This window comes from Pithys albifrons, chromosome 2 (genome assembly GCF_047495875.1).
Source record: "Pithys albifrons albifrons isolate INPA30051 chromosome 2, PitAlb_v1, whole genome shotgun sequence".
In the NCBI taxonomy this organism is placed as follows: domain Eukaryota; kingdom Metazoa; phylum Chordata; class Aves; order Passeriformes; family Thamnophilidae; genus Pithys; species Pithys albifrons.
In genome coordinates this window covers 74,472,197-74,499,186 of record NC_092459.1, presented here as the reverse complement: position 1 = coordinate 74,499,186, position 26,990 = coordinate 74,472,197, and the positions used below count along the sequence as shown (strand labels likewise).

Below are 26,990 nucleotides of genomic sequence, written 5' to 3'. Positions count from 1 at the left end.
GTTTGGTCTGGAGAGCAGTATTGGCTCAATAGAGCTGAGGGGGAAAGTCTCTCTAGAGACCTGCATAGCACAAAGCACCAGCAATACAGCCATCACTCATACTTTACCTTTTTTTCCTCACATGCCTGATCCTGGTCTGGGATTGTTAAACTGCTTGACACTTTTGTGATATGCAGCCGTCAGAAGATTAGCAGTGCAATTTACCTTCAAGTGTACAGAGGGGTTTCTGGTACTCCCAAGCTGAGCTGCAGCACACTCTGTTATTAACTTCAGAAAGGTCAAACACTTTTCTGATAAAATATTTTGGTTGTTTACTGATGTGTTAGTACACAGTAAAATAAAACAAAAGGCAACTGTGAGTTGTTGTCTGAACTCTTTAAGATCATCTAGGTGTTCTCAAGAGTGTTTTCTCATCACAATCCAGAAGGTCTGAGAGAAGCTGAAGGGAATTATTATTTAATACCAACAGCCTGTCTAGAAGACATTTGCTCAAAACAGGCTTTTTAATACATCAAACCAAGAAAGTAAAGGTCATGCAGCACTACAGAATGTGGCCTTCTTGTGCACAGTATCAACCGTGAGGGGTACTTAGATCCTCCATGTGCCTCTCAGACAACCTTCAATTCCCTTCTCCATGATCTGTCACATCAGCTCTGTGGAAAGCCAGCAGGGGGACATCAAAACAGCACACACCTAGTGAGCAAGACCACCAGATTCAGCCTCCAAGTGCCAAGTGGGCTCTGGCTCAAGCAGTGTAGAAGCATGCTGCTGCTGCCTTCTTCTTCCCAAGCAAGTTGGAGTGAATTTCCCAGAAAGGGACCAAACCATTTTTATTTTTCTTTTTAAACTAAATGCTTTTAATAGAAAACAAAATACAAAATAACTCTTTCCAGAAAGCAGAAATATTTAATCTCTCCAAATGACAAACTAGAACGTGCTTTTTCCGCAGATCCTTGTTGTAAATGCTGATGATTTATCTCACAAAAAGTGTTCTTGAAACTGGTATTGCAACATTTGAGAAAAATCCAACACTGGCAGAGCTGCCTCTGTGTACACACAATAATTTAGTAATACTATTTTTTCTCATGTCACTTTGTGTGTCTCTCTCCCCTCATTCCTCTCCCCTAGACTGCCAACTTCCATTTACGGAAATATTTCTGTGAGGTGCAGTGGTGGATTGGCGTGCCCTGTTTCCATTAGGATCCAAACTTAGCCACTTGAGTTCTATTGTGCCCTCCCTTCAGACAAGCTGTTTATTACTCTTAAAGACACCACTCTGCCCCCACTGTCCCCCCATCCTCAAAACGCAGTGCAACCAGAATCAGAAAGTTTCCTAATTAATGGAACATAAATACAGATATCACAGCTAGTATCAGGAACCAAACCCAAATGACAATGCAGAGATGGGCCCCAACTGAGGTCAGATTTCAATCCCCTTACAAAAAAGAACAACAGTATTTTCTATTTACTTACTCCAAAATATTACAGAAGTGCTATAGGGAGCTGTAATATTCACGACTACTATCACTGTAGAAAATACATAATGTTCTTTTAATAGAAGGGTCTTAAAAATGCTGGTCCTCTGCAATACTAGGAAAACAGAAGCAAAACAACACAAAAAACACTGGGCCAGTAGTTCTCCACACACTCAAGCCTCAGTTAACAGTAGGTAACATGTGCCCATCAATCAATGCAGGATATTTAAGTGCAGGTCAGCAGCTTATCTGACTGGCAGTTTCACTTGTCTAGACCAGGCTTTTGGTTTCCCCAAGCTACTGGATTTACTCATTTTTTCCCATTCCCATTCACAAGATCAGAATGTATATGTATTTTCATCACTCCTCCTTTTTTTCCTTATTCTGTTCAATAGCACATGCCTTTTGTTACATCTTAAAGCATTTGCATCACTCTGAACATGCCTTTCTGAGGGGCAGAGAAAGAAAAATGTTTCAGTCAGTAATCTCAGCTTGCAATGGACTCTGACATTCAATACACCCACCTGCTTCCCTAAGACAAAAAGAAAAATTAATGTTCCTGATTTTCTTGTGCAATTCCAGTCACTAGAAGAAGATTACAGGCCATAAACTGTACGCTAAGTACATTATTCATTTGTCCGGTATATACACCAACCAGTTCACTGGAAGACCCATCCGCGGGGGCGTTGCAGTAAGTGTTCCGAATGTCCCAGACCCGAACCGAATTGTCCATTGACGCTGAAGCAATTAAACTACTGTCAGGACTAAAAGTAAGGCTGGTTATGTTGTCCGTGTGCCCCCTCAGTTCTTTGTAAAGAGTTCCCGATGCCAAGTCCCACAGCTTTAGTCGCTGGTCTTCGCCTGCTGACGCCAGGTACTTACCGTTGGGAGAGAAGGCGAGCGCCAGCACAGGGCCACGGTGACCAGTGAAAAGACGCACCGAGTTGCCCTGCTGGGTGCTCCACAAGCGCACAGTTTTGTCCGTGGAGCCCGTCGCCAAATAGTTGGAATTGGGGTGGAACTTGACACAGTCTACATCTGCCAAATGGCCCGCGTATATTCGCAGCGGGTACGTCCGATCAAATGACCAGAGCCTTGCGGTGCGATCGTGGGAACCACTGGCAAAGTACAGGCTGCAGGGGCTAATATCCAAATCCCAGACAGGATAGGCATGCCCTTGGTACAACACAGTGTTTGTAAAACTTCCCAGGTCCCAGTACCTGATGGACATGTCCTCAGAACACGATAAGAGTCCTGAACTGTCTGAAAGGAACCTCGTGCTATACACAGGTCCACAGTGCCCTCTCAGGATCTTCATTTCTGTGCCTGTGCTGTCATCATCTTCCTCCTAGTTGTGGAGAAGTAAAAGAAACAAGAAAGGAAAGTATGTTTATCTGTTCAACAAATACAGGAACCACCATGAAGAAAACAGGTGGGTGTTAACACAGGAGTTATTTTAGATGTGGCACACACAGTTTATGCAACTCTGAGACACAAACATTGCTGGTGCATTTGCTAATCTACGTGAATGCTGGAAGAGATGGCAAGATAAGACCTTCTATAAAGGGATTGCCTTCATTTTGAGTAGCCTCATGCTCAATCCACACGGCATCTTACCTGGGACTGTACCCAAAAAGGGAAAAAAGTAAATATTTAATGACATTTTTCCATTTGCTAAAGACGTATACATAGTCCCTATCCACACTCTACTAAACATTTGGCTAAGATGTTGAAACAGATCTTGGAATCTACTCTTTTGGTGCGGTCATTATTGGAAGTGAATCTCACAGCAGAGGAAAATAATCACAGATGTCTCAAACAAAAGGCAGGAGATGGAAAGACAAAGCATACTTGACAAGCTGTCTGCTGTACATTCTTTCTTTAACCCCACATGTGAACAGAAACCCAGTAAGGCTGTAACGTTTATTTCTCCCTGCAGGATGCATCAGGATACTTTCACATCCTCACCTTCAATAGTAGCCTGCAAGAATAGCAAATGTATGCAGCTTATTTAGGCCAATGTATCTATTTTGGGCTAAGAGAAGATGAATAATCACAAAAATGATGGTACTGGAAACCTTTTTATCCTGTTATTGTCAAATTCAAGTACCAGGGCAAATAGTCAATGAGTAAAGGCTTTTGTGTTTAAAGCCTGTTCAGTGAGCTATGCTCAAAGAATCTCCCAATGGAGGGTAAGAGCCTCTGAAAGCCTACTTAAGTAGTACCTCTTGACACTCAAAGGCTACCAACTACAAAAGTTTCAACAAATCTCAAGAGAGTGTCCTTGCCTGACAAGGTGGGGTCTCACTGACAGTGCAAGATAACCATGGGTTGGGGTGCCCCTGAGACCACCTTTCCCCAAGGCTGTCAGGCGGACACTTCTCCTCAGTACTCAATCAGTACCACTCATTCACAGACAACCTCTGCACATCAAATTCAACGCAACACCCTTTTGTTTGTGAGCAGCCCCTTTAACTTTTATCATTGGGAACTGGCCCTTTTCCTGCAGAAGGAGCACTTCCTGCCCTGAGAGGAAACCCAATTCCCCAGGGCTTCTGGACGGCTGTCGACCAGCAGAAGTTGGTGTGTCATGAGCAGCTCTCTTGGCTGACACACTAGCTCCCATCACTCTGACCTCAGGACCCACAGGCTCTTTGGCTTCAGACTTACCAATAGTCCTGAAACCTCTTCTACTCCAGTGGTTTCAAACCCCAGGTCCAAAGTGAACAAACTCTGGCTGAGCTCTCTCCTTGCCTTTCTCCATCTCCATAGCATGCTATGCAGTAGGCAGCAAGCAGTGTTCAGCAATAAGGATTCTGCTCAGAGTAGTCAGTGCCCATGGGAGCTCTGTGAGGTGGCTGGAAGCCAACTTCATCTCTGCTATGGAGGTGAGGCAAAGATAAACTGCAGGCTCTAGCACGCAAAGCCCCATTCTTATTCAAATTGCTTTTTCTACTTCAGATAGAGCATTGCCTGCTAGAATCTACAGCATCTCTAGGCTGTGTTACCACATTAAGAGTGAAAGGTTGATACCTGCAGCATTTTATACTGTTTAATTATGACCATAAGGATCCTGACATGTTACCAGTGGAAGCCCATTACCTATACTGCACTGCAGTTTCTGTAAATTTTGCAAGTCCAGGTACTTAATTTCATGCATTCAAAGTAATACAAAGCTGCTCGGGCTGTCTGCAAGCACATACTCTTTCTCTCTTACTAGCACCTCCTCTTCTTTCCTTGTATCACAGCAGCAGCTGATTTGACAACGCCTTCTGCAGCATTCAAACCCACACTCCTATACGGTCACAGGTAGCAAATCTTATCTTTTAACTTCCGCTTGACACCCACTTAGCACAACAACTGCACGTTGCTGTTATAGCTCACTGAAAGCAGAACACTTATAAAGCTTCTGAGTCACTAAACATTTGTTTCTTCCCTGCCCAATTTAGTCTGCTGACCAGCTTAACGAAGCAGCCACCAAATTACTGTTTTGCAGAACCAGGCTTAATGTCTTTGTCAGATCGATCACATTCTTCCTTACATCTCACAGCTACTACCACCACATAGTTGTGCATTTGCAGCAGCCAAGATTGCAATCTGTGTTATAAATCAGGAGGGAGGCAGGGAATCCCTCTTCATAATACTTTTTTGAGGATTTCAGTTTCACACCTTGAATGTGGTTCCTGGATATAACACACGACTGAGCATACCCAGATCCCATCAGCTCATTCTGAAGTGATTGCTCCTGCAGGTTAGCGTGAACTATTTGTATTTCCTTGGAATGGACAAGAAATTAAGTCTATGGTAATCAATAACCTACAGACACTAAAAACTATGTTTTATTAGTTGAACTATCTATTTGGAAAAGAAGAACTACCAAAACAGATTTTAAGTAACAGGATAGAACTGGAAAACCTACCAACACTACTATAATGAGCTAAAACAATTTGCTCTTTAACACTGAACAGAAAATCTTTCTGAGCAAGTAAAAGACTCTAAAAATTATATTAGTAAGAAACTGAAAAGAGCAAAAATATTGGCATGTTTTGTTATACAAGACAGCTTCTAAATTATACATTTACAGACAGACTGCCCAAATCCTCAGCTCTTTCTTACATTAGTAAGGGATTTTGCATGACAGTCACTTGGACTCAGAAAAATTTATCATTGATAAATTTAACCACTTAAACAGCAAACATTATCTAACTGACAAAAATTATCTTAGTCTTCCATCCAGCATAAGTCTCAGGGGAATGAATAAGCCTCAAAAAGCAACAATGATATCCTCAAAGAAAAACAAAACAAAATCTCACACTCCTCCCTTTTTTTTCCCCTAACAAGTAACAGGTTTCCCTGGGTGACATCATCTTTCTCATCCTGCAGCATTCTTAAGATGTCAAAAGGGAAGACCTCTTACCTGCCCGCAGTGGAGAGCTCCTAGCAGGGAAAGATGGGGAAGGATGGCTCTCACTGCAGGACATTTCTTACTGCTCTTTCCAGAATTCCCTTGCATCTGCCATTGAACAAGGTGTCAGCATCATCCCCACTCATTACCACTTGAAGGACCACTGCCACTTAAAAGCAGAACCTTAGAAGCAGAGCTAAATGGGGCCAAGTTTTACCCTCACAGGACTTCAAGGCTTCCACTCTTGCAGCTTGGAGCAGACCATTATTTTCTGCTGTTGATTTAGGCAGTACCAGCGATGAGCATGGCAAAATTGCAGAGACAGACAATACATCCATTTACACATCTGCAAAACTACATTTTTCTACAGGACTTCAAGTAAGAGAGAATAAAAAGTGGCATTTGTGAGATGCTACTATAAAGAGAAGAGGATTACTGTAACCGAAAATAATAAGCCTCTCCTATTTCCAAGAAGAAAGAACAAAACTGGTGAAGTACCGCTGTGACGTCACACTGATCAAAATTTACTAAAACTATCCCTAGAAGATGACTCTGACCTTAGCAAAAGAAAGGCTTTACACAGACAAGGAAAAAAATGTCATTCTCCAACACTTTTGCCAAGTCTTGACCTCGTTTACAGAGATATATATGTGCTTGTGCATATATATATATATACACACACATGCACGCACAGAGAAAAAGAGTTAATGAACTAAACCCAGCAGTATTGCTTTAATGCCACTCTGAACAAGATCCACAGAAACCAGCATAATTTTAGACCTTTACAATTTCATAAACAGAAGGACCTATTTCCTTGCAGCAAATCAGAAACCAAGATGAAGACTAATTATTTCATGCATTACTACTGAAATACAGCATCCAAAGCTAATTACACAATACAGAAATCAACCAAACCAAATTTTAACATCCTCACAAATCATTCTATAGAACTCAATGAAGTAATGTGAAAGCACATTCAGGATTTTTGTTCTTTGTCAAGGTTTTCATGAGATTTTTCCCTGTGAATTGCTGCTAATTAGCTGGCAGGGACAGTCTGAAGCACAGTCCCTGCTCACACTGCACTGTATTACTGGTACCTGCAGTCGAGGTGGTCTAGTTTAGTCTTAGTACCTGTGGCTTCCACTCCAATTGCACCCAAGCAAGATCTGGTCTGTTCCCACTCTCCAGTCCTGTGGGTGCCTGTGTATTTTCATTTAGGGCTCCCACACAATGGAATTCATTTTCTTGTAGCCAAAGGTCTTTCATTTGCGTTTGGTAACCAACAGTGTGTTCAGGCTGATATCCACCCTTAACTCTGAACTCCTGCTCAGGTCACTATTTGTTTTGTTAGTGGTGGAAGTTATTCAGGGCAACAATGACTTTGTGCTGGTCTTTGACCAGCTTTTGATTTTAGATCTGTGCACAAAAACTGCAGGATACACCAAGTATCAAAGAGCCAACAAAAGCCATTTGCACTCAAGCTTCCATGGCTGTTTCATAATACATGTACAATACGCAAGTATGTGCCTACATGCCAAAAAAAGCTAATATGCACACTCCTGATTACTTGGCAGTATCTCACTTTTCTATAGTCCAGAGCCAAAAAAGGTAACCTGCTGATTTACCAGATGAACTCTCCTCTGTTGCAGGTTATTGACATTTGCCTTCCATGATGGGCAATACAGTCACATGTCCTATGAATTCTCACAGATTATAATGAAAACAAGTTCATAGCTCCATCTTGGTCTAGTCTGACTCACCTACCTGCTTACTCTGCAGAAGGGGTTAACCTAGGAAGCAGTAAGCATGCTGATGTCCGGTCTCAACTCAATGCCTGCCTCTTGTTCTCAAGCTAACAAAGCAATCCCTACAAACAGATCTATGCATACACCAAGCTCTCTAAACTCTTCCAAAATAAACAGAACCCTGCCATTAAACCATGGAAAAAAAAGCTGTTTCTACTGCTAAATGCTCAACACAAGAACAAATGACACTTTTTTCTTTCAAGAGGGGAGTGATTAAGCAATGGAAGAGTCACAAATTTTGATCTCTAACCAGATACAGGATGCTACTTGGGCAGCTATGTCAAGAGGGGAGGAAGGGCATGACTAGAAGGCAAAAAAAGTGAAGCCACACACATCCCTGTCCTTGTATCCTGCACTCCAGAGTAGAAAGCCTCAAGTTGCTACACTTTGGACTCCTTAACAGAGACATTTTGCGTAATTTTTCCACAATAACTCTTCACCTCTGGTTCAGGTGATGCCTGAAATGCAGTTTTGCACTTAGGCATCAGATCAGACTCTCTCCGCCCATTCCTTACTTTATTTTCCTCTTCCTGTGTGTTTCTCCCCTTCTCTCCACCTTTTGCCTGGTTGTTCTGAGCTACTTTCCCTCTAGTTTTCATTCAGCACTATGTTTTTACTGTCCATATCTCCTTGTTTCATCTTCCCATCTCTAAGAAGGTTCCATGCTCCTCAGGGAAGGGAGCCTACTCTAGTCACCTGGCTGACTGTCTACTGTCATCTGCTCAAGGACAGCTGGAGGAAGGAAATCAGCACCTAGGACTAGCAAACTATGACCCAAGCATAAACTCACTGCACCTCAGTGCAGCATTTACAACCACTCCAGTAAAGGACAAGGACAAGACATATTCCACAATGCATGCTCAGAATAGCACAGCAGAAAGGGTAGAGGGGAATAAAAAAAAGAGGGTATCCAGACCTCCTCATCCAGGATGTCACAAGCCAAACGAATGCGGGACACATCAACGAGGTGGGGCTCAGATTTTAACTTCCTGGAACGCAGGCTCCACAGCTTCACACAGGAATTATCAAACCCAGCAGCGAGCAGTTTGCTATTTGGTGAAATCTCTGCAGTGTTCAGCAACTGTTCTGTGTTATAGAAGGCATAGAAACAGATGGTCGTTAAGGAAGGGGGCCCGTCCTTGACGCGTTTAATGCTGTCCTGCAGTAAATCCAGCGCTGCCTCATTCTGCAGAATGGAAGCCGGCACATCGCTGGGTTCCAGGCCATTGCTCTCACTGCGTGAGGAGCTCCCGCCAGCGTAGAGCTGGTAGTCAGTCCTCTTGGCAGGCTGCACATCCAGGTGAATGTGCAAGGTCAGGACTTTGCACAGGGCATTGTTGTTGTCACTTTGGAGGTAGCGAAGAAGGTAGTTGTAGCTGTCCTCTTGAAGGCGGATGACATACTTGTTGTCCAGAAAAGCCCGGAGCTTCAAGTTGGACAGGATATCTTGAATAGTCATGGTAGTCTGCAACTGTTCAATGATATCCTTCTGGCTGGCATTCTGCAAGAACATGCCATGGAAGCGGCTGTAAAAACTGTCCACTGTGCTTTTTAGGCCATTCTGGACCATGTTCAGATGGAGGTAGACGAAGAGGGGATACAGAAGAGGCATCACTTCATGGCTGTGCTGAGAATCTGAATCTATGTAAAAAACAGCAACAAACTGAATGATTTCTCAATCCTCCTTCTACTGGGAATAAAACAGAGCAAGGATGGTTACTGAGAAAGCCTTGACAGTGACATCAGAGAGCAAGCAAAAGGAGAATTTTGTTGGCATATCTAAGTGAACCTTTTCTGTCCCCTGAAGTGGGTACAGCACCTATTACAGACCTGAAGAGAGACTGAGGTACCTTGTCAATGACCTCTTGTTGAGGTCATTGAGGTACCTTGTCAGAACAAAACCCAGAGATTTCAAACTCCTTTTTTAGGTGTCAAACAGCTAATAATACACCACCTCATAAAATAAATGACAGTTGATTTTCCCCGATTTATTTAAGAAAAACTATGCCCTTTGTTTACTGCAATACAGGAACTTTAAAATTTATTAATTATATTTAAAATAGTATGTTAAGTCAAAATTATTTACCTAGCTTGTATGGGCCTGAGCTTTGGAGGCTCTACTTCCCTCTCAGCTTCAATAAAACTTGCATGTGGTGCTTTGGATGGAACTGATTTGTCTCCGGGGGAAAGGAAGCTAGTTTCCAAAACTACTGCAATATGCTGTGCTCTTGTTTTATTTCTGTGCCTGCCCATGAACACGCTTTCTCTCTCTCTCTGCCAAGGCAAATCCCAGCAGTAATTCCTAGTACACAGCGTAACAAACCCCCGATTAGGCTGTGTTGTATCTTGCAGAAACTGATCTGTGCAACAGCTCCACCCCTCCTTCACCACCTTCTTGGGGCTCTTTGCCAGCTGTGAGGAAGCTGTGAGGAATCAGAGGCCTGCCCCAGAGCACCATGGCAACACACAGGGCCACAATGAGCTACTACCAGAGGACCAAATGGTCCAAATTACTGGAAAACAAATGGGCATTGCTGATCCTCAAACATTTGCTGATCCTCAAAATTTAAAAAGCGTTGCTGCTTTACAACTTCTTCCCTCTTGCCACTCACCAATACATATCTTTTTTTTTAACATTTTTTTTCCTCCATGCTGAGTACTCCTCCAGACTTTCTCTGGTCCATGCTGTGCCTCTCATTCTATACAAGTAACTGCAGACTATGTATGGTGTGCTTGGATACTTTAGCATCATTTTCCTTCCTGTCCCACTAAAACTGGGGCAAAGCCAGTGAAAACAATGGTCTGCATGTAGTAAAAGCTCTAAGCAGCCAGCAGGTGCTCTTTTCTCTCCAGGTGCACTAGTCCAAAGTGCAACAAGGCGAAGGGCCTCACTCTGCAGTGGGGAAAAAAGGGAAAAGATGGGAAGTTGGCAGAAACAGGACTGAAGAAAATATTGCCTTGGAACATATGAGGAGAAGTTACAGGATCTGGGCCTGTCTAGCCTGTAGAAGACTAAGAGGGTATCCACTGCTGCCTTCAGTACCCCGTGGGACATTACACAGGAAAAGAGACTGCCTCTTCTCAGAGGTGCTGAGTGGAAGGACAATAGGCAGGGTGCTGCAAGGGAAATTCCTACCAAATCAATCAGCCCTGCAGCCAAGTCCCAGAGGTGCAGAGCAATCTCCACACTGATTTTCTAAACCTGACTGGAAAAGGCTCTGAGCAACCTGATCAAACTCTCATCCTGCCACACTTTGAGCAGCTGGTTGAACTAGAGACTAGTCAGTTTAGGAATTACTAGAGTAATTTCTGAGTTATTCAGTGGCCCTAATCCCCTGTCCACTCCTCAGTGGAGTGGGCACCACAGAGATAGGAAGTGTCCTGCTGTGCCTTGTGGCTGGCTGGCAAGTTACTCCCTTGAAGAAACAGAAGTAGTTCATGCATGTAAGATATTAAAAGAGCAAGAGGGATGGAAAAAAAGATGAAAACAATCAACCTGTATACCAAAACCATGCCTAGCACTTCCCCAAGCAAATAAGTGAGTGAACAGAGCAATCATAACTCTCAAAAACCCTATTAAATGGTAAGGATTTACCTCAAATACTCAAGTGCAAAGGTGTGTAACTGCTGTAGGTGGCAAGGCTCTAAGAGTTCACTGTTTTCTGCCTCTGCCTTCCTGCTTGCCTCCTTCTCTTCCCTTCAGCAACTATCAGAATTATTAATCCTGACATTATGCACAATGGGATCAAATCCCTACACTGGGCAAATGTTGATGTGCCCAAAGATGGGAGAAGTGACAACCTCACTTTCCTTGATACTATTCTCTAAAAATTCTATCTGCTTTCTTCTTCATTCGAGACTCATAGAAGAAATAAGGAGATTCCCAAGAGTACCTTTTTAAAAAAACACTGAATAATTATAAAAAAAAAATTATAAAAAATAAAGAAAAATCATTATTGTCTTTGCATCACTAAAGAATAAGAATTTTTTTACTATGTCATACCCCTCCAGTCTCAAAGCTAATACAAATAACTGTGAGGGAACAACTTCTCCATTAAAAATCCAGACACCCATAAAAATAACCCAATTATGGATAGAATTAAAACCCTTAAAGTAGGAGACAGCAGAGAACTACATTAATTTCTAAGTTACCTGCCTTTCACATAAGACACTAATCTTTCTTCTTCTCCTGTGTATGTATGCTGTTGTCTAGATCTAAAAGGCCAAATGCTTGAACAAGAAAGGACAAGGAGACATGTACAAAATTCAAAGCTGCTCAGCACACAGAGAACCACCAAACTAAGAAAAATTAAGTATTTCTATTTGTAGTAACTGAAATATCAAAACTAAGTCAAAACATTGTTAGAGACATGATTCTCAATTTTATTACATCGTCCTTTACTCATTGAAATAAGAAGGAAAAAAGCAGCTATTTTCCTCTTTCTTGCTTCCTGATATTTACCTGTGAGAAAATTGCGTAATCGTCCAAATTGTACTTCATATTGCTGTGGCTCTGCCAGGCAGGGAGCTGCAGACACAACGTTGGCACAACCAGACTCAGACTGGACTGTGAAATAAAATACATAAACAGTAAATGAGGATTTAAGGAGTTTTGCCTGAGTGTCTGGAAACAAAGCTTCTCATAAAATCCAAGCAGCCACTTAGATGACATTTTATCTTTCACACCATCCAGGTATAACATAGTCCAAAGCATCTAAATGTGGCATTATCAACCTAGACAGGCATGAATGAGAAAGGACACTTAAAGCTAACCCCACAACCTCTCCAAAAAACCCCAGTCTCAGCAACTCACCTGCTCCATCCAGAACACATTTTAAAGTTTTCAAATGCAACTTTAAGTTCTCAAAAAATTTAGAGTAACACAATCACGGATACTTTTAGCAGTTTTACAACTCAGTGGGTTTTACTACTTTGCACTCAGAAAAGATGAGAAAAACCATGTACAACTTTCTTCAAAACATAGTTTCTCTTTCTGTGAGTCCCACCAAGCACTGTGAGCACACTTGCAGTGACACTACCTCAGATTCTCAAATTCCTTGTCCCAGTCACTATAGCTTACAACAAATTTTAATCATTATCATTTACTAAGTCTCATGGAGAAGGTGGTAAAAACACACTGAATCACTTAGTAGTTTTTAATCAAAATGTGCCTCCTCCCTGAGGATTTTAGGTTCAAGGCTGGCTGGTAACTGACCACAAACCCAGTTGTTACGGTCTCCTGAGATGATGCTAAACTGTTTTTCAAACCAGTATTAACCCTGGAAAAAGTGGTTCTGAACTACTTAGAAAGGGAACTGGCTTCTTCTTTGGCAGCAAACCTTGCTGTTCTGCCAACTGCTTGAAATCCAACAGGGGACTTTGTACAAGTTTACAGATATGCACCAACATACAACAAGATATGCAAATACCAGTGATTAAAAACACAAGTTCTGCTCTTTCTAAACAGAGCACAAGAGGGTAAAGAGTTTCACTATTTTCCTTCTTTTTTGTTTTCCCCCCAATTCATAACTGTTTTTCTCTCCACAAATCCTATTTTTATTACTTTCACTTCAGTTTCTTTCAGTCTCCTCTGGCCTGACCCACCTTCCATTCTCTGTCTTGCTATTTCTGAATGATTCAGGTGGGGTTTTTTTCCCAGCATTTGGCTCATAGACAGAGGCACAACTCTGATGTCCCTGGAAGCCCACAAACAACATCATCAAATGTTCACATGCTAAAGACAGATAGGCCAGCCTCCAGCTCATCTCCATGCTTCTGGTGAGAAAAGACATCAGCACATGGTACACAAGCAGCCTGTTGCTATTCTGCCCCCTCTCTCTCTGGTAAGACACAGGTCTATCTTCTTTCAGCTTCTGTAAATATAGGAGGTGTGTTTACCAACTCTCTGGGACACACTGAGTCCACCTTTTGAAACACCTGGGATGTGTTCATCATTGACTCTTGGGAAAAAAACCCAACAGATTTCAGCCCTAATGCCCTACTGTCTCTTAAATCAGTTTGAAAATAAACAAACAGAACCTGCTGAAAGGTACAGCTACACTGAGCTTTCCACAGCCTGGCTGCTTCAGAAACTCAAAGTTGGTAAGAACTCCAGGTCCGCATACTGGCAGTACCTAACAGCTAAAAAGTTCTGCTACCTGGACTTCAAATTTAATATAATCAACATTCAGCATGAGAAAGTAAACTGCATGCACATGTAGTAACTCAAGAGTGTTTAGTGTCAGTTTTCAATTTCACCCATACTACTCACTGTAAAAGTAAACAAAAATAGAAATATGACAGCTTGTCTTTTATGCTGTGCCACAGGATTACAAACAAGGGTCAACTCTTCACAGAGTTCTGGTGGCCTTGTTTCTGCAGGAATGGGAATGATTTACCACCCTGCTCATGCCATGCAAGCACAACTTATTGGCCTTGGCTTTATGAAGTGTTCCCTCCATGCCACAACTTTCTCTGCATAAGCAAATTAATTGCGAAATTAAGGTGTACTTCATACTTCAGAATGTGGAATATCATCTTTGGCTTCCCATCCTGAAATAGTCTGGACAATCACTATGCCCTATTCCATCAGTAACAAGGCTAGAACTTGTTCCTATCCAGCAAATGGTAAATGAACCCTACATACCAGACATCTGTAACAATTCCAGTTCTAATTCTTTGCCCTTCCAAAACTTTACAACAACCAGAACTGCAAAAAGAATTAAGAGCTCAACTGATTCCAAAACAAGAGTAAAATTTCAAGCATATTTTCCTCTTTGCAGAAATAAAACACTGGCTATATCCTCACACATTAATAAACCTACCACAGTTTTACCTCCTCCAGCAGCCACAGGAACACCTCTTGGAAACATCTGCTCCTTTACTTGACTTTGAGTAAGTGTAGCCAGCTATGTGACCTGATAGCGAATTCAAAAGAACTCACTCCAAACTCAGGGAATATGGACAGCACCCTCCTGGTCTCGTGTGTGTGCTACCAGCAGATTTGCTTCCAGCTAATAAATGTGGGGCTACTGTAAATTCTGTTTAACAGCAACTGATTCACCTTTTGAATGACTGTGATGGCGTATAATTTTACATTATTTCACATAGTCCTGTGTGCTGATAGGAACCTGTTCCCTGGTCACTCGTTCTGTCCTCAAATATTATTCCACTTTTCTACAGAAATACAGGATAGTCACAAGGAAGACCTGTGCTGTATTTTACTGCAGATGTGGTGGGACAGGATCCTAGATAGTTCCCTCTCCCATAAAAAAGGTTGGACCAGATGATGATCTGAGTTTCCTTCCAACCTGAGCTGCTCTGTGAGTCTGTGAAAATGGCTCTACATATACAACAAATATATCAACTCAGTTCAGGAAAGATATTGAGGTGCTGGAGCGGGGCCAGAGAAGAGCAACAAGGCTGGTGAAGGGACTGGAGCACAAGTCCTATGGGGAGAGGCTGAGGGAGCTGGGGTTGTTTAGCCTGGAGAAGAGGAGGCTCAGAGGTGACCTCAGCACTGTCTAGAACTACCTGAAGGGAAGTTCTAGCCAGGTGGGGGCTGGTCTCTTCTCCCAGGCACTCAGCAATAGGACAAGGGGGCACGGGCTTAAGCTCTGCCAGGGGAAATTTAAGTTGGATATCAGAAAAAAATTCTTTCCAGAGAGAATAATCAGGCATTGGAATGGCCTGCCCAGAGAGGTGGTGGATTCACCATCCCTGGAGGTTTTTAAACGCAGATTGGACATGGCACTGAGTGCCATGATCTGGTAAATGGACTGGAGTTGGACGAAGGGTTGGACTTGATGATCTTGGAGGTCTTTTCCAACCCAATCAATTCTATGAAGAACTGGAGAGGGGCTGAACTGAAGAGACCATGGAAGAAGACAAAGAAATGTGACGGTAAAATTGAAAAACAAAGCTACTTCAAACCAAAAAGTGAGGACACTTCACACTGTGAAGGAGGTCACTGAATGGAAGACTGAAGCAACCAACACAGGCTAGTTAATTTAAAAGTCAAACAAAAGAGCTGAACACAAAAAGAAAGGTAAGTTTTGTTACAGAAAAAGCAAAAACATCTTCAGAAAAACATATTTGATCACTTTCCCCAAAATAAAGCAATGCAGGCTTTAGAATCTACTCAGTTCTTATTCAGTTTGCAGAACTAAGATGACTGCAGCAGAAAGTATTTTCAGCCTCTGTAGTCAGAATAAGTAACAAGCCAGGTTTCACTTTTTCAACAGTCACTCATGGAACTGCAGCATGCTCGCTGACAGCTGGTTAGCCAGCAAACAGGCATGTTTGACAAGAAGTAGTAGTAAGGAGCTGAATACACGAGAGCAAACTGATGACTAAATTCTGCATCACCATTCACAAAGCTCATGCACTGGCAAGAGGACAGAGACTACTATGAAATTTAGTAATAACATTTGGTTGAAGATTAGTAAAAAGACAAAACACAATGACACACTCATTCACACTCTTTATGGAAACTATTTCTGCATGATGCCACCTGGTATGGTTGGTATCACAGTCTAAGCCCATTTCAACACTGACCTTTCTACCCATTTCTCACATAAAATCTCCCATTAAAAAACAATTCAGCCTTTTACTTTGGTTTCATTCCTTCCCCATCTCGCCCAATACTTTTTCATGCAGGTGCAACAAACTTCTGATAGTTACGCTGAAAAAAGCAAGGAAATGAAAAATACTAGTAAGACCTAAATCATTTCTAAATAAGTAAATATTACCCTATTTCCTTCGGGCCCCTGAGAGACTCAGCTTGAACATTTACCCACAAGTCACTCATCTTTGGATTGTTAACTATGGTGGGAAAAGTTATTTTGGCATCCAATCTTATCTAGCCACAAGCAGAGTATTATACAGCACCTCAAGTTTTGCCAAATCAAGTTGTATTACAAGTAACTACAGTCTCCAGCACTCCACTTAGCCTGGGATACTGTCACAATCTAAGCAGTTGTCATTAACAGAAAACGTTTTCTGCTTGCATTTTCACTCAAAGGTCATTGCAGTATTTTCTATTACTTTTAAAAGTAAATTCAACCTCTGTAGCCTCCACATTGCTTGCATCCTTCTGGTACTTGCACATGCTCAAGCAGGAGAATTTCTTATAACAAAAATAATAACTGCAATGAAGACTCACAGACACAACTGGAAAATTCCCTGGCAGGCTTTGTTTGCTGCTCCTTCAGCTATCAGCAGGCGACTCAGAGGGGAGTTGGAGGCGTGGCTTGCTCGTTAGCAGGAGAGCGAGAAGGCTTTAAAAACATCTCTAGGGAGCGCAAGCGACCTGGAGCACAGCGAACAGGAGCGGGCAAACAGGGGCGTGGCACGTCAGTGAGGGCATGGCATGGCAGTTTGCACAGCAGTTCGCACAGGCAGGGCGAGCAGACAGGGCAGAAGCCTAGGTATTTCTGCGGCCTTTTTTTTTTTTTTCTCTGTTTGTTTGTTTCTCTTCTCTGCCTTTCCCCACAGCTCAAGGCAGTCATGCCTCCCAAAAAAATGACAGCTGTTGCTCCTGTTACCAGTAGAGGGGTGTCAATACAGACAGAACCCTCTAGAAAGGATGCAGCCACTCAGGCCTCTGGCTGCATAGACTGTTTGAGCCTGGACCTACTACCAGAGGACAGTATGAGAAGCGCCTGCATACGATGTGAGCAGGTGAACGATTTCCTGGGTCTGGTGGCAGAGCTAAAGGAAGAGGTTGATAGGCTCAGAAACATAAGGGAGAGTGAAAGGGAAATTGACTGGTGGAGTCACATCCTTTCCACTCCTAAGGAAGCCCAGCAGGAGGTGGTGAAGCCCAGCCCCTCCTGCCATCAGGCTGACAGAACAGACCATTGGGATGGGGACGAATGGAAACAGGTGCCTGGTCGTAGAGGCAAAAACACCCCCTCTCGACCCCTTTCACTTGCCAGGGTGCCCTTAAAAAACAGGTATATGGCCCTGGACTCGGACAGTGTTGGAGGACAGTCAGGAGGAGGATCTGTCTACAAGGTCTTCTGGTTACCCCCAGTCTACCGGACGGGTTACAACTACAGGTAAGAGGAAAAAGAGAAGGGTTGTTGTAATCGGTGACTCCCTTCTGAGGGGAACTGAGGGCCCTGTATGTCGGCCAGACCCATCCCACAGGGAAGTTTGCTGCCTTCCTGGGGCCAGGGTGAGGGATATTACCAAATGACTTCCTAAGCTTATCCAACCCTCAGACTATTACCCGCTGTTGGTTGTCCAGGTTGGAAGTGATAACATTAATAAAAGGAGTACCAGAGTAATTAATAAAGATTTCAAGGCACTGACCCGATCTCTTCATGGGACAGGAGCACAGGTAGTAATTGCCTCAGTTCCTGTGCTAGCTGGGATGAATGAGGAGAGGTTTAGGAAAGCCCAGCTTACCAATAGGTGGATTAGGGGATGGTGCTATCGTCAAAATTTTGTGTTTTTTGATCATGGGGCAAACTCCATGTTGCCCAGTCTTGTCAAAGCAGACGGGCTTCATTTATCTAGGAAGGGCAAAAGAACTGTAGCCCATAAATTGGCAGGGTTGGTTAGGAGGGCTTTAAACTAGGTTTGAAGGGGGAAGGGACGGCAACTGGGCTCTCCAGAGATAGGCCTAAGGGCATAGAGCCCGAGTTGAGAATGAAATCAATGGCCCAGCTGAAGTGCACGTACACCAATGCACGCAGTATGGGAAACAAACAAGAGGAGCTGGAAGCCATAGTGCAGCAGGAAAACTATGACATAGTTGCTGTCACAGAAACGTGGTGGGATGACTCACATGACTGGAGTGCTGCTATGGGGGGCTACAAGCTCTTCAGAAAGGACAGGCAGGGAAGGAGGTGGAGGGGTGGCTTTATATGTTAGAGAGTCTCTTCACTCTGTTGAAGTTGAGGTCAGCAGTGACAAGGTTGAGTGCCTGTGGGCCAGAATCAGGGGCAAGGCCAACAAGGCTGACACCCTTGTGGGAGTCTGTTACAGACCGCCCAACCAGGATGATGAAGGAGATGAATTGTTCTACAAGCAGCTGGTGGATGTCTCAAAATCTCCAGCCCTTGTTCTTGTGGGTGACTTTAACCTGCCAGATATCTGCTGGGAGCTTCATACTGCAGAGAAGAGGCAGTAAAGGAGGTTCCTGGAGTGTATAGAGGACAATTTCCTTCATCAACTGGTAAATGAGCCTACCAGGGGTAAGGCCCCGCTAGACCTACTGTTTACAAACAGAGAGGGGCTGGTAGATGATGTAGTGGTTGGAGGCCACCTGGGGCATAGTGACCATGAAATAATAGAATTTTCAGTCCTCAGGGATGTAAGGAGAGCCACCATTAAAACCTCTACTTTGGACTTCCGGAGAGCAGATTTTGGCCTATTCAAAAAACTGATTCAGAGCATATACTGGGAAACAACCCTTAAAGGCAAGGGGGTCCAGGAGGGATGGACATGTTCTAAGAAGGAAATTTTGAGTGCACAGCAACAGGCTATACCAGTGTGCCGAAAGGCCAGCCGGAGGGGAAGACGGCCAACTTGGTTAAATAGGGAGATTCTGAAAGAAATCAGGGATAAAAAGAAAGTTTACAGACTATGGGAAAAAGGGCTGGCTACTTAGAAAGAATTTACAGATAGAGCTAGGTCATGCAGGAAAAAAATTAGGGAAAGAAAAGTGGAATTTGAAGTAAATTTGGCTATTTCAGTTAGGGATAACAAAAAGTCCTTTTATAAATACATTAATAACAAAAGGAGGGGAAAGGAAAACCTCCATTCTCTGTTGGACTTGGAGGGAAATATAGTTAAGGAAGATGAGGAGAAGGCTGAGGTACTTAACACCTACTTTGCCTCAGTTTTCACCAGTAAGACAGGTGGCCCTCAAGACAACTGGCCTCTGGAGCTGGTAGACAGGGAGAGGGAGCTGAATACCCCTCCTGTATTCCAGAAGGATATAGTTACTGACTTACTGAGCCAGCTGGATCCTAACAAGTCTATGGGACCAGACGGGATCCATCCCAGGGTGATGAAGGAGCTGGCAGAAGAGCTTGTCAAACCGGTCTCCATCATCTTCCAACAGTCCTGGCTCTCTGGGGAGGTCCCAGATGACTGGAGGTTGGCCAATGTCACCCCAATCCACAAAAAGGGCTGCAAGCAGGACCCTGGCAACTACAGGCCTGTCAGCCTGACCTCCGTGCCTGGCAGGGTTATGGAGCAGTTCATCCTGAGTGCAATCACACAGCACCTTCAGGGTGGACAAGGGATTAGACCCAGCCAGCATGGGTTTAGGAGGGGCAGGTCCTGTCTGACCAACCTGATCTCTTTTTACGATCAGGTGACCCACCTGGTGGATGAGGGGAAGGCTGTGGATGTGGTCTATCTGGACTTCAGCAAGGCCTTTGACACTGTCTCCCATAATATATTCCTGGAAAAGCTGGTAGCCCATGGCCTGGACAAGTGTACCCTCTCCTGGATTAGGAGCTGGCTGGAGGGTCGGGCCCAGAGAGTGCTGGTGAATGGAGCTGCATCCAGCTGGCGGCCAGTCACCAGTGGTGTTCCCCAGGGGTCTGTGTTGGGTCCAGTCCTGTTTAACATCTTTATTGATGATTTAGATGAGGGGATTGAGTCCATCATCAGCAAATTTGCTGATGACACCAAGCTGGGAGGGAGTGTCGATCTGCTGGAAGGCAGGAGGGCTCTGCAGAGGGATCTGGATAGACTTGAGAGATGGGCTGATTCCAATGGGATGAAGTTCAATAAGGCCAAGTGCCGGGTCCTGCACTTTGGCCACAACAACCCCCTGCAGCGCTACAGGCTGGGCACAGAGTGGCTGGAGAGCAGCCAGGCAGAAAGGGACCTTGGAGTACTGATTGACAGGAAGCTCAACATGGGCCAACAGTGTGCCCAGGTGGCCAAGAAGGCCAATGGGATCCTGTCCTGTATCAAAAATAGTGTGGCCAGCAGGACCAGGGCAGTGATCCTTCCTCTGTACTCTGCGTTGGTGAGGCCACACCTTGAGTACTGTGTTCAGTTCTGGGCCCCTCAGTTCAGAAAGGATATTGAGGTGCTGGAGCGAGTCCAGAGAAGAGCAACAAGGCTGGTGAAGGGACTGGAGCACAAGCCCTATGGGGAGAGGCTGAGGGAGCTGGGGTTGTTTAGCCTGGAGAAGAGGAGGCTCAGAGGTGACCTCATCACTGTCTAGAACTACCTGAAGGGAAGTTCTAGCCAGGTGGGGGCTGGTCTCTTCTCCCTGGCACTCAGCAATAGGACGAGGGGGCACGGGCTTAAGCTCTGCCAGGGGAAATTTAAGTTGGAGATCAGAAAAAAATTCTTTCCAGAGAGAGTAATCAGGCATTGGAATGGGCTGCCCAGAGAGGTGGTGGATTTACCATCCCTAGAGATTTTTAAACGCAGATTGGACGTGGCGCTGAGTGCCATGATCTAGTAAATGGACTGGAGTTGGACCAAGGGTTGGACTCGATGACCTTGGAGGTCTTTTCCAACCCAATCGATTCTATGCAGGTAGTGTAGCAGGATTTGAAAGCCATTTAAAAAGTAGAGAATGGGGTTTGCAGGGAAATAAAGTGTTCCATCCACTGAAGGTTTTGGATTTTTGTTCCTCCAAGTGACACAGTAGAGCTTTCACTACTACAAAGCTGGCTAGTCCAGAAAAAGATACAACCTTATCTCTACAATTTCACATGATATAACTCTCCTGGAGTACAAAGGTACAACAGACTTTTCTGCTTCTACTCAATTCTTCACCTTGGTTCTTATCTCCATCCCAAAGCACCACTACTCATCAGACTTCATGTTCTTTGGGATACAACACATATATTTTCTACTACTCTGACCTGGTATTTCAGCCTGCTGTTTCACTGACCAGGAATATCACCTTGTTATACTTTAATCCACATTTTCTTTCTTCAAAAGTTCATAACTCACATGAACTTCACACTGAGAAATTTCTTTCCTTCAAAAGGAGAGCTGTCCATACATGCAGACAAATTCACAGACTTGCCAATATACCTACTCACAACTCCATCAAGCACTCATGGCAAACAGAACAGAATTACCTGTTAGATTAGCTGCCATCTCTTCAGCACTCTGACACAGCCTCAGCCCTTGTTTTAGGGGACCTTCCGAGTCCACATACTGACGGCGCTTGAGGTAGCAGGACACTGCCATCTGAATCTGTTCTGTGCGTACGCGTTTCATGACCTCGGAAAGAAAGAGATGGTGAGGCTCTCACTCTGCAGGCATAAAATGAGACCAACTTATACCACAGTGTTATTAATACTGACAGAAAACAAACAGTTCAGTATTTTCGTTGCTGAAGTCAAACAACTTCATTACTGACGCTGGAAACAGAACATTCAGGCATTTGCCTCTCGGTACTAAGGCATAACTAGAAACTTTGTATCAGATCCCTGAAGATATTTTGCTGCCTAATTTTATTAATTTCACCGAGGAATCAAAAACAGTTTTGAGGATTCTGGACTAAAACTGCAATGGTGAGCTGAAGCACTTGTTTTTGCTAAAAATAGCTCATAAAAAGGGAATGTTTCTCCTCCTTGCATTTTTACAGTAGCAGTTTGAGTATCCTTCGGTCATTTTCTGGTTACTCTGCTTGACTAACCAACAAAACAACTCCAGAAGATTGAGGGAAATGAGAAATTAACCTACAAAAAAGGAGCTTTCAGAAACATAATGCTTTATATAGCAAAGCTATCTGGGGAGTCCAGGAAGCAATAGCTTATCATCTGAACTCAAAGGTTAGAGCCAGACTTCTGGCGCTTCACTCAGGTTAAGCAGTCCCCAGAAAAAAACCCAGGGAAATTAAAACAACAGCAAAGCCTTCTCCTTTGTCACCTGCCTCCATTTATTGAGGCTTATCTCCTACTAAAGCTTTAAAAAAAGATTCCTTCAAAGTTTTTTTTTATATGTATATTTTGAAAGCCTTCCTCACAAACACAGCTTGGTGGAGTCTCAAAAGCAAAGGAGCTTTTAGCCTCTGGCTTGTAATAAAGGCACCTCAGTAAGACATGCAATAGCTCCCTTGCTATTTGAGTACTCCCGAACTGCCACCAATCCTTCACGATAGCCATTGATTTTCCACAAAAGTTTAGATAACCTAAAAGACTTCAAATAAAGCAGAACTAAGCAACAGGGTTGGGGTGTTTTGCTATCACTATACTAGGTAGTGGCTGCCTTGAGAGAGTTCAACACCTTACAGTCCCACTGCCACTGACCTGCATGTGTTTCACAAGTGCACATGGTTTCTGGTTTAGCCAGCTAAATCTGATGAAACACAACTTCGCTTAGAGTGAGAGACAGACAAAGATGCCTTTCTCCCCTTGCAAGAACCATATTCCTAACAAAAGGACAGCTTTAAAAAATATGATCATTAATCAGGCTTTTCTAATACCCAAGCACACTTTAGTGCTTGTCCCAGTTGTTAGGACAATAAGCCTTCTGTGAAGTTAGGTCCAAGTGGATGGGGATGCAAGGTTTCAGGAAAAATTACTTTGAACAGATACATGGAATTGCAAACCTATATGCTTTGGTGAAAACCTTAAAAAGATTCCCATTTGTTCTCACAGGTTAAGTAACTGTTCAAGGTGGCAAAGGGTCATCAACAGGTATAGAGTTATCAAAGCATTTCCAGATAGACCCATTAAAATAGTTTCCATCACACCTTCTTCCACTCCAAAAATACATTTACTTTTCATCTTCCCTGCAATTAAAGAAATTACATCTGAGACTTACATTGTCTCAAATATAACACCTTTTCCGCTGCACAAAACTGTAGAAAAGAGAGAACTGTAATGAGGGCCATGAGGGAAAGGTGGAGACATAGATGGACCATCATCTAAAAACACCCTGAACTAAACTTAACAGTGTATTATGTTACCATTCTGCATTTCAGCCAGCAGCACGGACTCACGTGCAAGTGACTTGCTCCAAGTCCACACTAATGCCTCTGCATGCAGTTTAGACTTGGACAGCACCTCAATTGTATTTGAGATGCTCTCCCAGATGTTTATTTTAGGTCTAGAAACTGTTTTGGAGACTTTGCATCTAGATTGTTGTATTCAGATTATAAACCAAAGGAAATTCACTCCCCAAATGGCAGGGAGCAGATTCAAGTAAACGTTGCTGAAGTGGTTTTGGCTGGTCAGAACCATGCACATAGTCTCAGGTCAGTGATTCAGATGCAAAGAGGGAGCATTTAGAAATATCCTTGCCCATCCATTTTTGCTTCAGTTACAGGATCAATTTGTGCTAGGTTAGATTTGGTAAGAAAACCCTTACTCATTATGGCACAGCATGAGTGTAAACAGGTGATATCCCAAACTCATAATGGATTGAAGAAACCAAAAACTGGTGAAAGATGCAGAACTCCAGAAGACCCCTTGAAAAGACAGTGACAAACAAGAGGAGTACCATGATCAACATTTTCAAGCTGCTGAACAAGCAGATGACCAACAGAGAAAACAGTAAATTTTAAATGACAGGCAAAAAAGCAGTAGGTTACCCAGTAGTCTCCAATTCCAACATCACGATCAGACATTTTAGCAGCAACAGAGAAGAGCCTGGGAAAAGAGCAGTTGCTGGCAGCTGATTCAAATCAGAGCTTCTTCAGAGCTTTGGGAAAAACAGGGAAGCCAGAGTTCCTTCAGTCAAGACTAGCAAGGTGATATTTGCAGCTGATTTATGCCATCTGTACAGTTTCTTGCTCCCCTGTATATTCCTCCCTGCAGTCACAATAGTGCACGTTACCAGCAGTATCTTATATAGATCTCTTTCCCTATTCCAAGGTGACAGAACAGGAACTACTTTACAGGAAATGCATCCTCACCAAGAAACACCCTCTGGCATCAGACATGCTATCATCACCTGCACTTTAAATCCAGTTCTTGCCTTCTTCATATACTTTGCCTTTATACATCACCCTCGGCATTACAAAGAACAGTGTTAACCAAGCAGGAAAAGCACTAATGACAAGTGCAAGAGCAAAGCCAACATTCCTATAAATATTCTTCATCAAGCTCTTTATTGAAACTAGAGTATATCATAAAACAAATATACGGATGGCCTGTCAAAATGCCTTCGGCTGGGTTCAAGCTGAGCCAATTCACAACAGGTCAGTGATGCAGAATTTAAAGGCAGAGAAGGAGAAGCCTGCTGTTTTAACTTCCCATCAATCTTAAGGCTCTAGCTCTCATCACTGACAATAACCTCCAAAACATGAAACAACCTGAAAGCATATAGTTCCCTGTCCATGAAATGCAAAAAGCTTAAAACAATTGTCCAGAAGTCCCAGCTGCCTTGTTATTTTCAAACAGCCAGAAAGAACAATAAATACCACTAATCCCATTAACTATATTTAGTGATAAGCAAAATACATAAGGAAGGAGAGAGGAAAGATCACATTGTGAGTTTGCACAGCTACAATGCAGCATCTTCTGCAGTGTTGCAAACAGGAGCACAGAAGAAAAGGATATTAAGGTACATTTTTTTGAGGAACCAAAACCACTGAAGCAGAGCACAGGCTGATCACACAAAACACATCACAAGCCCCTCCTTCCTAGAAATAGTAGAAAGGAGCTGTGAACTAAGTATTGGGCCACGGAAATTAATTTCCTGCCTATGCTACATTTCAGGTACACGTTTAGGCAGATTCCACAGCCTTTAAATAATCCCGGTACAGACTCTACAAAAATCGCTTGAAAACTAGCACTGGAAACGCTGCTTTTAAGGACTCTGTATCCCTGTCCTGACACGGGGACAGCAGTTTCTTCCAACAGATTGTGGAAAGACCTGTGAGCCTCAGAAAGCCAAGGACAAGCAATCTGAAAAAAGCCCACCCAAACCCCCCAAATAATAATAAAAAAACCCCAACAGAAGCATCTTTTGAATATTCTCCAATCAGAACTGTATCTCAGGTCTCAGTCGTGGACAGAGAAGTAGAATCTTTTATCCTTTATTGCTACAGGTGAAACGTGGGGCCTACCAACAATACCAACTCCAAATTTTTGACTTTGTGATATTAAACTAATCTAAGACTTACAAAATTTCCAAAAAAACGAGATAAGAATAAACGGATACAAAGACAACCGTGAACTTAGAGTCAAGGGATGTTGCACATGCAGTGGTGGCAATTCAGAAAAAGGACAAGTAAACATGACAAGTTAATTTAGAGACACGGCAGGATGGTGGTGCGAAATAGGAAAATGGGATAGCAGGAACTACGGAGAACGCTTTTCCCTGAGCAATGGCATTCATGTGAAGAGGCAGAGGTAACAGCTAGGATTTTTGAAGAGCCTGAATCCATTTGCCTTTGGACCCAGATCTGGCTCGCCGCCCACGAATTTGACTGTGCCAATTCCACTATTTCCCCCCCACCCTCCGCCAAGACAGTGCCAAGCAGCGCTTGGCTTCACCCGCCCGATCTGCTCTGCGCGACTCGGGCAGGACGCGCTTTGCTCCAGCCCTGCTCGCACCACCTTGGGCTCGGCTCGGGCTCGGCTCGGGCTCGGCTCGGCTCGGCCCCGGCCCTGCCCCGGCCGAGGGAGCTGCGGGACCGGCGCCGCTCGGTGCGGACCCGGCGGGCCACACCGGGCCGGGACCCTGAGGGGCCGCTCCGCTCGGGCTGCCGCCGGAGGGAGGCGAAAGTGAAAGCGCCCCCCTGTCAGGATGGGGGAAAAAAGAAAAAAAGGAGGAAAAAAAGAAAAGGGAAAGGAGACGGCGCGATAAGAAGCTGCTCGTTAAGCCCACGCACTTTCCAAGGGAAAGCAAGGTACCAGGAGCAGAGCCCCGCCACGACCTCCGGGCGCAGGGCAGGCGCCCGGCCGCGTCCGCCCCGGGGCTGCCCCCAGGGCCACGCCCATGCCCGGGTGCCCCGGCCGCCTTCCCGGGAGCCGTCGGCCGGGCCGGGTCGGGCCTGCGGGGCCTCCGCCACGAGGCGGCCCACAGGTCGCCCGGGTCCCGCTCCCGCCGCCGGCAGTACCCCCCGCACCCCCCGCGGGCCGCGGCTCCGGGCCGGTCCCCACTCACTGAGCATCGCAGGCGGCGGGAGGCGGCGGGAGGCAGGCGGGGGCCAGCGCGGCCCGGAGGGCGCTGTCACTGCGCCCAGCGGCGCCGGGTGCTGCCGGCGGACACGCCGCCGCTGCCGCCTCCCCTGTGCGCCGGTGCCGACGGCGCGGCCGGTGCTGCTCCGGGCCCGGCGTGCGGCTCCTGCCGCTCCATGGCCCGGCTGACACGCCGGGGCGGGCGGGAGCGGGGCCGGGGCCGCGCAGGCGCCGT

General features: G+C 44.4%; 1 protein-coding gene across 1 annotated transcript; it reads right to left on the bottom strand.

Moving 5' to 3' along the window:
• Window positions 1-827: 827 nt before the first annotated feature.
• TAF5L (TATA-box binding protein associated factor 5 like) lies at window positions 828-26,963 on the bottom strand. The gene is made up of 5 exons (XM_071549536.1): window positions 26,742-26,963; window positions 21,758-21,902; window positions 12,148-12,252; window positions 8,602-9,326; window positions 828-2,823 (listed from the first exon to the last, which is right to left on the bottom strand). Exons 2-5 carry the CDS (start codon window positions 21,897-21,899, stop codon window positions 2,026-2,028), a joined length of 1,770 nt encoding a protein of 589 aa, XP_071405637.1. The 5' UTR covers window positions 21,900-21,902; window positions 26,742-26,963; the 3' UTR covers window positions 828-2,025.
• Window positions 26,964-26,990: the final 27 nt, after the last annotated feature.